This window comes from Naegleria fowleri (assembly GCF_008403515.1).
Source record: "Naegleria fowleri strain ATCC 30894 chromosome Unknown tig41, whole genome shotgun sequence".
NCBI lineage: Eukaryota > Heterolobosea > Eutetramitea > Acrasida > Naegleriidae > Naegleria > Naegleria fowleri.
In genome coordinates this window covers 64,713-78,545 of record NW_025407973.1, presented here as the reverse complement: position 1 = coordinate 78,545, position 13,833 = coordinate 64,713, and the positions used below count along the sequence as shown (strand labels likewise).

Below are 13,833 nucleotides of genomic sequence, written 5' to 3'. Positions count from 1 at the left end.
GTTCTTTTATTAACCATTAATTGGACCATATTTTGACGGTAGCATCGTCACTACATGAGGCCAGTATTTGAAAATGCTTGTTCCAGGAAACACAATTCACAACATTAATATGACTCAACAGAGTGTCCTGCAGTTGACCTGTCTTTGAATTCCAAATATAAATTTTTGAGTCTTCACTTCCACAAGCAACATATTCATGCCCAATAAAAGTTGGCCTTAACACAAATCGAGTTTGCTTATGTCCCTTATAGGTGACAGCGATCCTCTTTTCTACAATATCCCACAGATGCATTTCAGAGGGTTCTTCCTCCTCAGAGGCCAAGCACACGAGTAAAAATCTTCGGTTATTGCTTATCAAGAGCGATACAACATAATCGCTCTCGAGGAATCGCTCCACAATCTTCTTCTCTCTCAAACTGTAAATAATGATCTGTTTGTCATAGGAGGCAAGAATAATCTTATCGTTGCCCATATAGGTGGCATCTTGTATTCGAGTGTCCAACTTGATCGAGTCACTCAGAGCATGGTTGCTTCCTCCATTGCTTGTGGACACCACCGACGACATATCCCAAATCAAAATATGAGAATTCTTCTCTCCTGTCACAGCCATGTATGAAGAGCCGTCATCCGTCCACAAGCATGCAACAATGGGTACTGATTTTTTAGAAGAAGAAACTAACTTTCCATCCACAGTGTCCCAAACTGAAATTTCATTCTCTGAGGTTGCTGTCAAGATAAATCTATCATCTGGCGAAAAACTCAATGAAAGTACATGACCATTTTGTTTTAGATTGTGTGTATAGATCATTGAAGAGTTTTCAAGATTTTGAGAGGATGACGACTGAGTGGCCACTGAAATAATATTCGAAACCTTGTACACCAATAGAGACGAGTCAATTCCAGTGGTAGCCAACCATTCTCCATTATGTGAAAATTTACAAAACCAAATTTCATCGATATGATCATCTAATGTACATAACAATTTAGAGGGTATGGCGATTGAGGAACTCTTCTTAAATGAATCATCATTGAGGAGAGGAATACCATCATCATGTGCATCATGCATGACATCTCCATCTTCATCATCATAAATTAACATGGGATCATTACTTTTTTGACTTTTAACAGCCATTAATAAAAGATTTTCCAATCTATTTTCTGGAATGAGTAAGGATGGAGAAATATATTTTTCAATTTCTTCCAATAGTTGCCTTCTCGAGGTTCCATTCTTACCATCCCAAGAAGCACTCTTTTTCAACGATTGAGGATCTGGGCACAACAACAAGCTTGAAAGCATTTGTAATTGTTGTAAAGTCATGAGCGAGGACTTGTCTAGTGTGACAGTGTTCGTGGTGTTGTTGTTGTTGTAATTCGCAACACTTGACACAGAATCCATTCCATCACTAACATTACTGATGGTGCTGTTTTTCAAGGATGGATTTGCAGAAGATTGCAAACTCATGGGTGTTAATTCATTCCTCAATGTTTTCAAAGCCTCCTCAATTTCTCCATTCTCCAACAACTCCAAATACTTTTGTTTGTAGATGTGATATTTAACCATTTGAGTGTTCTTGCAATTGGATTGATTCAAAATATCATCCACAATAGATATACATTCATTCCATAAACCTTTCAGAATACTCTCACGTAATTTTACAATGTCTTTGGAGAGATATTCAATTCCAGATTCTTTCTCTAATTCAGCAGCGGATTGATTATAATCTAGAGAATGTAAGGCTTGGATGATGATCCGAACAAGATCTTTTCTATTTACATGTTCCGAAGAAGATTTGTTGGTGGAGGTTTTGATGGAGTGGAAATGATTATTGTGATGTTCAGCACTATCTTCATCCGTCATCATCATGGATGTGTTGTTATGTGTTTGTTGTTGCATTCTCAATTTTCAAACAACAACAATAATAATTTACAAATTATTTATAGTAGAGATGATGAAATGTTTTTAAATCAATGATAACGTTAGTGTTCTTGAAAACTCTTGCGCGAGTCAATGATAAGCCAGTAATAGAGTAGAGTTGATAGGATGATTTCTATGTTGAATGATTGGACGTTAATGATGCCGACTTCTCGGTGTACGGTATAAATAAAAACTCTATTCGGAAGATCAATTTCGGTACAAGTGTGATGAATCAAATAATTTTTTTTGTAAAGAAGAAACAAATTGATCATTCAACAAACTGCCGCTGATTCATCTCCAACATGACACGATGAAGTAGATCTCGACGAGAGGATTGTTTTATACTTTATTCTTTCGGAGAAGGTTTGAAAATTGAGTCTTAATGGAACTTTTAAGATCCTTGTAGGTAACGACAATCAGGGATTGTTCGTCACGGCTCATTAGTAATACTTTCTCATTGATTCCAGCGTCTAACTTGTTTAATGTTTCAACAATGTGTCCAAAATCTAGAATGCACTGATTGGAGTCAGAAACTTGAACGAATAAATAATCAAGGAATAATTTGATCATTTGTCGATCGGCAACTCCTTGTCTGTTTTTAGTGCTGTACTCGAAACTGTTGTTAATGAAATGTGTGAATATTCAAATGGCGAAGGTGTCCATAGGATGAATAATATTGTTGAGTGTGAAAAGAAAAACAAAAATTACAGTAGTACACGTACTCTTCATGCTGTGCAACAAAATTCAACTTGACAAGTATCCTGAATAATCGACCATTTTCTAGCTCTTTGGCAAGCTCGTTTTCCAGGCTATCGGCATACCCATAGGCGTTGGATAATTCATCGATATATCGAATTGCAAGTTTTGAAATTAAGGTATTAATGTCAACCTCTCCTTGCAAGAGATAGGTGATTATATCAATCAATTCTTGGGAATACTTGGCAGTGTTCTTTTTTGTAGGCATGGTCATAAGTCACATGCAATGATTAATCAAAATTTTCAAAGACCATACGATATTGTATGGGATCCTTCCAAAAATCACTAGTATCACCTACCTCATGGGAAGTTAATAATGATAGGCTATCTTGCGATTCAGGTAAGTCCTTTAGTGTACAAATTAATTCGACAATCAATGTACCCAACTGCTTAAAATCTTTCTGTTGTTGCTTGGCAATGTCGTCCTCTGTGGGATCTAGTGTGTGTCGCATTCCCATACAATTCAATTTGAATCTCTTATGTGTTCCTGGAAGAATCAAAATTTTGTTTGGTGCAAATGTTCTATACGCAAGATTGTGTGAATGAATTTCTCTAAGAGCGCTCACAACTTGGCACAACAAGCTCCACAATACAGCCTCTGAAGGTGCCCTAGATGTCTCAATAAAAAAGTGTTCTTCCAATGTTTCTGCTCCAGCACAAAAATCGTAAATAAATAAAAGGTCATTGTTGGTTCCAAATTGATCTGTAGTGATAAGATTTTTAAGGGAAACAATGTTAGGATGTCTAATTTTGAACCATGGCTCTACAAAACTGTAAGCCTGCTCGAAAATTAATTGATGCGCGCTAATACGTCTCATGCAACAGGGACTTGCTGTCATCGAGTCTATAACTCTGAATGACTCTCCAAAAGCATAATTTTCTTGATCCGAAAAATCATTAAAAAAATTACAATCTAATGGAAAAAGTGAGTGATATTGATCAATAAAGCTTGGAATTTGGGACAATTTTTCAGAAACAGATCCTTGATTTTGAGTTTCCTCATCCAAATCGTCCAAAGATTGAACATAATTTAGAAAATTACGATTCAAAAGAATGTTTCTGATGGAATCATTCGCAAAAAAGTTGTGAATAGCACGGTAAGCTGATTTAGAGGAAGAGCCAGAAAGGAAATCACTATCTCCAGGTGTGAAAATATAGGATGCTGTTGAACTGTTGTTGTTTGGATTATTATGATGATGATAATGTGGAGATGATGTGACAGGACCAGGAGCGTTTCTTTTATACGCCAAATGCTGTTGGTGCAATTCGTATTGCTGTTTGTACTGAGTTCTCTTTTGAGAGAATTGTTGTTGAAGTGTTTGTGTTGACTGTTCAATTCATGGTGATTCAAAAAGTGAAATGTTTCAAATTACATTGGCCATAATTCGGACATTGATTCATCGAGATGAACAAAAATGTAATTCGGATCCAAAACAGCAATCAGAGAAATCCATAGTATTCGCACATTTGAAACACCCAATGATTTGTCACTTATTGATGAGAAATTCATTCTCCAATTTTAAACTTACTGCTTTTACATTTTGATCGTAACTTTTGGGTTGATAAGCAAACGAAGAAGAGGACAATTTACTGGGTGATGATGGTGTAAAAGTACCACTTGATGAATGAGAGGATTGCACATTTCCACTTGTAGAAAAAGAATCACCAGCACCACCACTTGGTATCCATGATCGTTGATTTGATAGGGCTGATCCTACAGTAGCATTACTAACAAGACTACTCATCACTCCACTCGATGGAACAAAAGTTTTGGGATAAAAAGGTGAGCTCGATGATGATGATGTTGATGAACCACCACTTGTGCCCGATGAAGGAGTGATGGAGGGCGTTGATGATGCCGAAGAAGTTTGTGGCCGCAAGTTCGAGGTCGACCCTCCCGTATGCATTTTTTCTGATATAATTAAAAACTCAAAAGTTGTGTAACGGTTTTTCTCCACGAGATCAAGTTGAGAGGATGATTATTTAGTCGAGAGTTTCATCATGGTGATGAGGAGTATGTCCTTCATGAAGGACATAACAACCCTTCTTTCATTCGTTCGAATACATAACACAAAATCATCATTCAAAAGATGAATTTGGAATTTAAAAAAATTTTTCAAAACAAAGCCCTTCTTGTTCGTTCATTCAACTCCTCTTTCTGTTTCCTCGTCATCATTAGCAAAAGTTTTTTTCTTTCCTATTATCATTGTCTTGTTCTTTCTCATCATCCTCTAGAGGTTTTCCTATCATTATTATAATTCTAATCAATTTGTTAGTCCAAGATGAGTTCATACATCCCACAATCATACATACGAACGGGAAAAAAGGCAAAGGACATTGTTGCCAGAATGTTGAACACACCCGAACAACTCAAAACTATGCCTGTTAAATTGTGGAACCAGTATAATTTCATGTCAAAATTGGCGAGAAGTGAAGCTGTTGGTAGAAGTGGTCCTGTTACAGCCTTTTATAAAGGAAACTATGAAATTAAAGTTCGCCTCGAAAAAGAACAAGTACCCTACATCGGACACGGACAAGTTGATGTTTCCAAATTACAAACTCAAATTATGGAAGCTATTGAAGATGCCCGTAGAAACAATCACATTCACAAGTACTATGAGAAGAGTAATTACGAGTTATATCATGATAATTCCCTAAAACCCTATACTTTTTCTAAAGGAGTACAATATGCTTCACGGAGAGAAGATATTACTAAAGATTTCACGCTCGCTCAAGATGACGATGAAAATCAATACATGTTCAAAAAGACTCTCCAAAAGATACAACAATTAGAATTGGAATTTATTGAAGAAATGAGAGAATACAAAAAGTACTTGGTCAAGAAGCAAGACCAAATGAACATGAATCAGCCAGAAAATGAAAGAACTGACGCAACATTTACAATGACCTTGCGTGATTTTGCTTCACAAATGCCAGTGCCAGAAGCCCACAAACAATCCATTAATCAAACAGCACTTGACATGGAACTTGCTTCCTCATCAATTATGGATTATTACGTTGACGAAAACAGTGAGGCTTTGAAAAATATTGAGCTTTTGACCTATGACTCTCGTTTGGATCCTGATATGGAACCACTTGGTCCATTCATGGATGAATTAATCAGGCTTAAGGAAACAGAAAAAATGATTGCCGAATATGAGAAGGAGAATGGAAAGGGATCATTTGAAAAGTACATGACTGAAACTGTTGGAGCTGAGATTAGCACTGCTGTCTCTGGTTTGGAAAGTATGGAGTCTGTCACTAGTCCAGAAGCTCAAGAGAAGTGGATCAGAGCGCTTTTTGGCCTTGGTATGGACGAGAGTGTGGAAGAAATCCAGAAAGCCCTTCAAAACATCCAAAACCCAAGTGAAGCTTTAAACAATTCAGTTGAGACCGCCTCAGAAGAACAATCTGCAGAACCATCAACAGAACAAACTAGTGAAGAAGAAAACAAATAACTTGACAGGAGCAAGGTCAAAAGGATACAATAAAAGTTGACAAGTAATAGTTGAAATTGAGTTCAATTTAAATTGACCTCCATACTGTCGTGTCATCTATCTGCAAATGCTCCCTCACATAAAAAATTGTAACAAATACTGAGTTTTATTAAGGTTGCTGTTTTTGAATGACCAAGCTTCCAGGTACGGGCGGAAGTTGATCACTGATAGCCCACACAACAGTTTGGAAATAGGATGCATGTTCTTTGCTTGGTATTTCTCCTCCGTAACCTCTAAATAAGTCGAGAAATTGCTGATAGGTCCTCTGTTGTTGAAGAAAATATTGCTTATAATACTCATAATACAGGTCATAGGTTTTTTCATATGAATCTTCGAAAGGATTTGCACTTGGTGCTTGAATTTTTGGTGGCTCTACCACGGCCTTCTCATCTTCCATTTTCTGTTCTTCGGTGAGAGCTTTACCCATTTCATCGGCCTCCATTAAGAGCTCTCTCTTAAGCTTGTCCAGAGCACTCTCTATACCTGATTTGCCTCCACTTGTGTATTTCTTATTGTCGGTCACTCCTGGAATTTCTACATGTGACGTGACACCTGGAATGGGTGGTTGATCGGGCATGTGTTGATTTAAGCCATAAGATTGAAGTTTTGCAATAAAATCAGCAGATTCTCCGCCTCCATCTTCTACAGCAGCTCCAAGCTCAGCATCTGACATGCCTTCAATGGTGAATCCTCGTTGTCGTGCTAATTCTCTTAGCTGTTCCTTTTTTAATTCATTCGTTCCTTCTTCGACTGGAATGAGTAACCTCTTAATCATTTCAGCAGCTTTTTCAACAGAATCTTCATCTTCAGCCGTAATAAGAACATGTAAATTCTCCTCATCACCAAACGATTTTGCAGGAATTTTACCTGGTTTAACACTTCCCTTTCCACGTACAGCAATTTTTGCTCCGCTTTCCTTTTCCAATTTCTTTTGTGTTAACCCTCCAGGTCCAATAATCAAACCAATAAAATTGTAGTCTGGATATTCATCGACAGGAATGTAAATTTTACGACTAATTTCTTTTGTTTGTTCCGATGATTCTTGTTCTCCCATATCAGCCATTGAAATCTCTGATTCTGTAACAAATTGTTTGATCAATGAAAAGTGGTTCTCATAGTTAAACAGAGGATTAATTTGTCGGGCGAGAGAAACCAGTTTTTGAATTTCACGATAGAGCTTTTGTTTTTCTTGTCGGTCAAGAGATGAAAAACCATTATGTAATTGTGCTCCTTGTTCATTGAGTTCATGTAATCGAATTCGGATGAGAAGAGCATTCAAGGCTTCAATACTCATGCCTGTTGGAATTATTGTAGGGAAAGGTAAGTTTGTTGAAGACGCGCCTAGAGAAAAACCATTAGAATTTTGTCTGGAATATTGTGAGGATGATGATGAATAATTATCATTTTGATGATGATGGTGGTGATCACGATATTGAGATCCAAAATGTTGTTGTTGTGGGTGATGAAAATCAGTCTTTTGTTTTTTCTGATAAAACTGTCCTGAGTGTTGTTGTTGGTGTTGAGGTGGTGTATGTTGAGAATTTTGATCTGCATTATAATCGGAATAACTTCTTTTATATTGTTGTTGTTGTTGTTGTTGCTGATGTTGCTGATAATTTCCTCCTCCACCACCACCATAATAAATTCTATTCTGATGGCCCTGATATTGCTGACTTCTCTGTTGTTGCTGCTGAAAAGCACTAATTCCTCTCTGCTGCGATTGCGAAGAAGGAGTGACATCTTGTCGGTAGAGTCCCGACGGTGGAGGAATATTGGGCATTTTTTTTGTAATAATTTATTTTATTGTAATTAATTGAATTCATGTTCAACCACATGTAACACACGAAATTCACAAATGATGATTCACCCTAAATGCTTGAACAGATTTGTATTCAACAACATCTATCATTTCCATTACCACACAAGCGACAAATTGTCCTTAGCATTTGATAATATTTATTATTACCTTTGGATTTGTTGTCACAGGCCGATGACAATCAAGCAAATGATGAGTGAACGACTCGATTTGAAAAAACAAGGAGAACAAGGGAACGTGCATCCCTTGCGTTGCAATAACCAAAATCCATCTTCACACCCTGTGAAACGCAAGACCAAAAGGAATCTTGTTTAAATGACCACATTCTTGGTCACCAACACCCCAAAGATTCCTTTCGAAATGGTTCAAAACTTCTTTTGGAAACGTTTGGTCATTACTACTTTATGTAAAAAATCGTGGATGCATGTGCTAAGGAGAAGATCGACCTTTTTTAATGATTCACAAAAACTTCCACTCTCTGTCAGGTGTCTGATAAAAGCGTTCATTTCACTTTTTTAATTCTTTTGGTTCATAAATCGAATATTCACAACATCAACAACACCAAAAAAAAATCAATTATTTCATTTCCTTGATTTTCGAAAATTCTATTTTGCAATAATTAACCGAATCTTGATCTGAGAAGAATCTTTTTTCCACCACCCACTCATAGAGCATCTCTTCCTCCTCTGAATATTCCTTCTCATCCTCAACCTTGCAAGGTTGATCATCATCATCATCAACTTGAAACTATCCTTTTCAACAAGCTATATTTTGTTTCCAAATTTACTTTACCATGTGTTGGTCCATGAAAAGTTCCTTCTTCTTCTCATGTCTTGGTCTTGTTATGACTCTTGATCAAGTGAGAAGATTTATGCAAGTAGCAGTTCCCTCAAAAGCCCAATCCTCCTCCTCCTTTTACAACTTCAAAAAGGCTGCACTCTTCTCCCAAATTCTTCTCTACGGGACCTACTTTCTGATGGAGAGTTTGCAATTTGCTCAGTATTACTTTGGCTTGATCGATTCATGCCATACTCCGAGTAATCAAATCCTTACGGTAGTGGCTCATCTCTTGATTTGGGGTCAACCTCTTGCTCATAATTATTGGTGTTTGAAGAATACATTGAAAGGAAAGAATTTGTATCGATTTACGTTGGTCGCTTCTCTGTTGTGTCTGATCGTTTCTTCCATTTCCTTGTATATGGGTTATTATGGCTTGATGGGACACTTCCCAAAAGCCACTAATTTCTCGGAACGTGCTGATGAGAGAAAAAGGCTGATTGAATCAAGAACCACGACTTGGGATGCCTACGGAACAGAAAGTAGCATCAACGGAGTACCATTGCAAAACATTGGTACCAGTATGTGCTCCTATCAAGGACCCAATCATTTGTATTGGATGTTTCCATATCATCAATTGTATGGTTATGCACCTCATTGGTTCACATGGCTTCTCATTACTGTATTGCCTCACTTCTTTCGTTACCAACCTGTTGATGATTGGTTCATGTCTAATTACATTATGGGATTTGGATTGTTCTCAGGTTGGGTGTTGAGTGTGATTGTTTCATTAAGTTTTGGTGTCTTTCATGAAATTTGGTCTTATTGGTGTTTGGAAAGTGTGGTAAGTACAATGTGAAGTTATTTAATGTTGATGGATTCATACACAATGACGTACATTGAACAACATACATGAATGGATGGCATGTGCATTTGGATATAATACATTCTAATCTCACAATCATTGATCAAATGAAATGAATGGCAGCCTTATCTTGTGTTGCCTTACTTGTATAGAATTGTTTGGAGAGGAATTATTGGAGGACCAGATCCTAAACATGGTGCTGCCAATGCTGCTCTTCAAAAAGAAAAAACTTCAATAAATATTATGATTCATTCTTCAACTCGAAGAAAACATAATTTACAAATAATTTGACCTTGCCTAATCTGAACTCAAATGGTTTTATTGAATTTTGGCTGTGTTAAAAAGATTGCGTTGAAACAAATAGAATATATCTGGACATAGTTCTCTAATACTATTTGGATCAGGGTTCATGATCAAATATTTTCCTCCTTCCGAAAAACCTTTAATAATTCTCTCACCTTTCGTTGTTTTGATGTGTTGATATTTTATGTGTAGATGTGCCAATAAAGGAATCAGTCTATTATTCTTGCTTAATGTTGTTATAAAGTCTTGTTTTTCTTTCCCCCAATCACAACCGCAGAAAAAGGAATTAAAAAGTCATAATTAATGTAAAATTCTTCAACTTTTGTGCACTTGATCCCTTTTTTAACAGCTATCAAGAATTCTCTTCTTGTATCGAAATTGTGTAACTTATTACTCACAATAACCCCATAAGGCCCATCATCAGAAAAGTTCAAACAAATACCGTCTGCATGACAATAGGTAGAAGGATAGAAATATAACCCGTCAATGATATCTTTGAATGTAGTGCTCGAGTTTTCTTCAATTGGTTTGTTATAATTTAACAAACAATGAAAATAAAAAACATCCCCTTGAGCAAATTTTTTAACAGATCTGTTTAAAAGTGCTTGTGCCCATTTTGATGTGCGATATTTGTAATAGAAATTAATCGATTGAATGAATGACTTAATTTCAAAATTGAGTTCCATTAATGGCTCATATGGGCTACCTTTGGTTATGAGATTTGCAATGACTGCATTGTTCTTGAGAGATTTGCCACAGTGGTGTTGCAATAGAAGAGGAAATATCTTGTTCCACACTTGAGGATTATCATGTGGAATTGTTAATAATTGGTTCAAAATGGAGATTGGATTATTTGGTATGGTCATGGAATTCAAGTATTTCTTTGTAACAATCTCTTTTGCTACCTTTTGTAGAATTGGATCAGACGCATCAAATTGATACTCATTGCAATTAAGTATAAACGTTGAATTCAAACAACTCCAAATTTGGTTTTGCTATCCCAGATCCAATTACCGAGGAAGCCAATTGATCATCACATGTGATTGTTTTCCCCCCAATATCATATTCATTAATTAGAAAAACATCCATTAAAAACGAAGGGTCCAAATATTCTGGTGATTGTTTGTTGTCAATTCTTTCTAATACACTTGTTTCAATTGACTTCACAAAATTGTTCCACTGATCTTTGAAAATTTGTACTAGATCGGGAGATGAAGTTGTTTCTAAAAAGGAGGCTACAAGACCAATAACTCTTCTTCTTGTGGGAAATATGTGTTTAACAGATTGATAAAACTCTGTTTTGGAGATATTGGATGCTTCTAATAGAGCATCCACATCATACATTGTTTGGAGCAACTGCAATGCTTGCTCGAAATCAATGAAATTCAAACCAATAAAGTTGTATGGAGGTGTCATTTCGCGTAATCTCCCCAGAGTTGACTTGACAAACTCAATCCTCTCAATTTTAAAATAGGTGCCACAATAAATATCACAAATTATCGGAAAGGAACTTTTTAAATGAAAAATTTCTTTTTCCATTAATGAAAACAAATTTCGAGGAGTACCCTTATTAGATAATATTGGAGTTTGGAATTGCAAGAATAGACTTGCGTTATCAATAGCAATAATAAATGGCGAATCATTTCTCAGGTTCAATCGATCATATAACTTTCGCATTAAAAAATTTAAGAAATTACTTATATAGTAAGGCTGGGCAGATATCCAGGGATTACTTTTCACTATTTCTGAAAAAATTTCTGAAGATACTTTCATAGTATTTCTATTATATTGAGCATAAGATAACATTTGGAGAGGATTATCGAATGGTGTTTTGTTCTCCGTTTGTTCCCATATAGTTAATGAAAAGTGAAGAAATAGTAATCTTGCGATAAAATTACAAAGAATTAGTTGACTTGCAGTAGCATTGATATCAATGATTGGCTTTTCTTTGAACATTCTTAATAGTTGAATAGAAATTGCATCACCATTGCTATCAGAGAGATTTTGAGAATCAGGTGAGCATGTCATCATGATGCCTGGATTGGCTCCTAATTTTCTCGCAATCAAAGCAGTTTTCCCCACCCCTTCTGGTGCCAACACGTAATTACATGATTCCTTAATATCAACTCCTTCATCAAACCAAACCTCTTGTAATTTTGGAACAAAGGGAAACACTTCTGTTGCTATTTGGTTGTTTCGAACAGGAACAAGAACATCTTTAACAAACTGAGAAGAGGTCTTACAATGTACCTTAAAAGGAACAAGAATGTCCCGCATAAACAAAGTATGTTCAAAATTATTTCTATCTTTTTGTAGTAATCGTTCATTGATGAAGCGATTCAAAACATCCTCATAGTCTCCATGATCTCTCAAAAACCCATACCATGTAACACCGAAATGATATCTTTTGCCTGATTCTTAAGTCCTTCTGAATTGATTGCATTGACCAATCCTAGCGATACCAAACCTTGGATTTTCTTTCTTTCCTTCTATTTTCATCTGATTGAGGAAGAGCTTCCACTCTCTCTTCATCATCCTTATCCATCACAAATTCTCTTTGCTTTCTCTGTTTGTGGGGTGGCATTCCTTTTCCTTCGTAAACGTTGAAGAATATTTTTTAAGTTCAAAAGTGTTTAGTTTGGACACTTAAGGCTTTTTTTCAAATCAGTCCTGAGAAAGCTATGGATTGGTTGTTAAGCTTTGTAAGGAATCAGGAGTTTCAACAAACACAATCCAAAACCAAAACTTGTGTTTAAAACAAGATGGCTAACCTTTTACAAGGAGAAGAATACGTTTTACATACCTAAAAAGAAATAACAGAATAATCAACGATTTATAAAAGGAATAATATTCATCTAAGGCTTTTCGATCAAAATAAACGTTTGAAAAACCAGAATTTTGTTCACATATTCAACATTGTCATTTCATTGTATTGTTCCACCTTTGTTTGTCACAATGAATTTGATTATAAACAATATTTTCGATTTTCGATTTTTAAGGAAACTTCACTTCAATACCTGTTTTAAACAAAGTTTGATCGGTCATCTTGAAATATACACTTTTGCATTCAAAAACAAACCCATTCATATCAACATCTTGATCTTACAGTTAGGCTCTGCATTAGTTTGTATTTGTTCATGTATTCGATTTCTGTCAGAATTGCTTCCTTGTAAAGAAAAATCCAATTTCTTCAAAACAATCCAAACACGGAATCAGTATCAGATAATGTCAATAACTATTTGATAATGTCATAACTATTTGCATCAATAACATGAAAACATTTAAGAGTGTCATAGATGTCAGTGATTCAAGAGTGTGATGTCACTTCACATGAAATATCATTGTCCATTATTGTGACTTGTTGTTCTCTTCATTTGGAAGCAAGCCTGTCAGCCATTGAGAGGATGGTATTTCATAGAATGGCATTTGGGTATTCTCGTTCAAGGCTTCATTGATATCCGCGTCATGATGAATGGTAGAGTCTATTTCCTCATTGACATGTATTACCCTCACATTCATGGTTTGAATGGAAAACAATTCTCGGGCCAACATGAAGGAAATGTTCGGAGCAGAATCACACTTCTTCACGACGGAATTTGTTTGCGATGATGATGAAACGGTTGCCAAGGCCATCAAGTGTTTTACATGGTTGAATAGAGAATTTTGGAACGAAGGAAGTATCATCATGAAAGAGTTGTTGTTGTTGAATTCAAATAATGGGGATGGTGTAATTGTTTTTTTTAATTTCTGTTTGGCATACAAAATTTCTTAAAATGTACAAGTTGAGAATGTTCAAATTAAGTAACTATAAAAACATCCAACAGAACGCTTTATTCACAGTTATGATGGAGCAATCCCTGAGTTCCTCTAGCAGACCAGCCCTTTTCGATAAACATGACATTTT

At 36.0% G+C, this 13,833-nt stretch overlaps 7 protein-coding genes across 7 annotated transcripts; 2 read left to right on the top strand and 5 right to left on the bottom strand.

Moving 5' to 3' along the window:
* Positions 1 to 16: 16 nt before the first annotated feature.
* Positions 17 to 1,894, bottom strand: FDP41_004720 (uncharacterized protein; the record flags this gene model as incomplete). Its single annotated transcript, XM_044708165.1, has 1 exon — positions 17 to 1,894. One exon carries the CDS (start codon positions 1,892 to 1,894, stop codon positions 17 to 19), a length of 1,878 nt encoding a protein of 625 aa, XP_044560757.1.
* Positions 1,895 to 2,254: 360 nt separating this feature from the next.
* Positions 2,255 to 4,578, bottom strand: FDP41_004719 (uncharacterized protein; the record flags this gene model as incomplete). The annotated part of the gene is made up of 4 exons (XM_044708163.1): positions 2,255 to 2,531; positions 2,638 to 2,864; positions 2,971 to 3,999; positions 4,201 to 4,578. The coding sequence occupies 4 exons, from the start codon at positions 4,576 to 4,578 to the stop codon at positions 2,255 to 2,257; spliced, it is 1,911 nt and encodes a 636-aa protein (XP_044560756.1).
* Positions 4,579 to 5,019: 441 nt separating this feature from the next.
* FDP41_004718 (uncharacterized protein) lies at positions 5,020 to 6,129 on the top strand (the record flags this gene model as incomplete). Its single annotated transcript, XM_044708162.1, has 1 exon — positions 5,020 to 6,129. The coding sequence occupies one exon, from the start codon at positions 5,020 to 5,022 to the stop codon at positions 6,127 to 6,129; it is 1,110 nt and encodes a 369-aa protein (XP_044560755.1).
* Positions 6,130 to 6,277: 148 nt separating this feature from the next.
* FDP41_004717 (uncharacterized protein) lies at positions 6,278 to 7,948 on the bottom strand (the record flags this gene model as incomplete). Its single annotated transcript, XM_044708161.1, has 1 exon — positions 6,278 to 7,948. One exon carries the CDS (start codon positions 7,946 to 7,948, stop codon positions 6,278 to 6,280), a length of 1,671 nt encoding a protein of 556 aa, XP_044560754.1.
* Positions 7,949 to 8,777: 829 nt separating this feature from the next.
* FDP41_004716 (uncharacterized protein) lies at positions 8,778 to 9,917 on the top strand (the record flags this gene model as incomplete). The annotated part of the gene is made up of 2 exons (XM_044708160.1): positions 8,778 to 9,605; positions 9,750 to 9,917. 2 exons carry the CDS (start codon positions 8,778 to 8,780, stop codon positions 9,915 to 9,917), a joined length of 996 nt encoding a protein of 331 aa, XP_044560753.1.
* A 248-nt stretch (positions 9,918 to 10,165) lies between these two features.
* FDP41_004715 (uncharacterized protein) lies at positions 10,166 to 12,206 on the bottom strand (the record flags this gene model as incomplete). Its single annotated transcript, XM_044708159.1, has 2 exons — positions 10,166 to 10,834; positions 10,944 to 12,206. The coding sequence occupies 2 exons, from the start codon at positions 12,204 to 12,206 to the stop codon at positions 10,166 to 10,168; spliced, it is 1,932 nt and encodes a 643-aa protein (XP_044560752.1).
* Positions 12,207 to 13,277: 1,071 nt separating this feature from the next.
* On the bottom strand, positions 13,278 to 13,616 carry FDP41_004714 (uncharacterized protein; the record flags this gene model as incomplete). The annotated part of the gene is made up of 1 exon (XM_044708158.1): positions 13,278 to 13,616. One exon carries the CDS (start codon positions 13,614 to 13,616, stop codon positions 13,278 to 13,280), a length of 339 nt encoding a protein of 112 aa, XP_044560751.1.
* Positions 13,617 to 13,833: the final 217 nt, after the last annotated feature.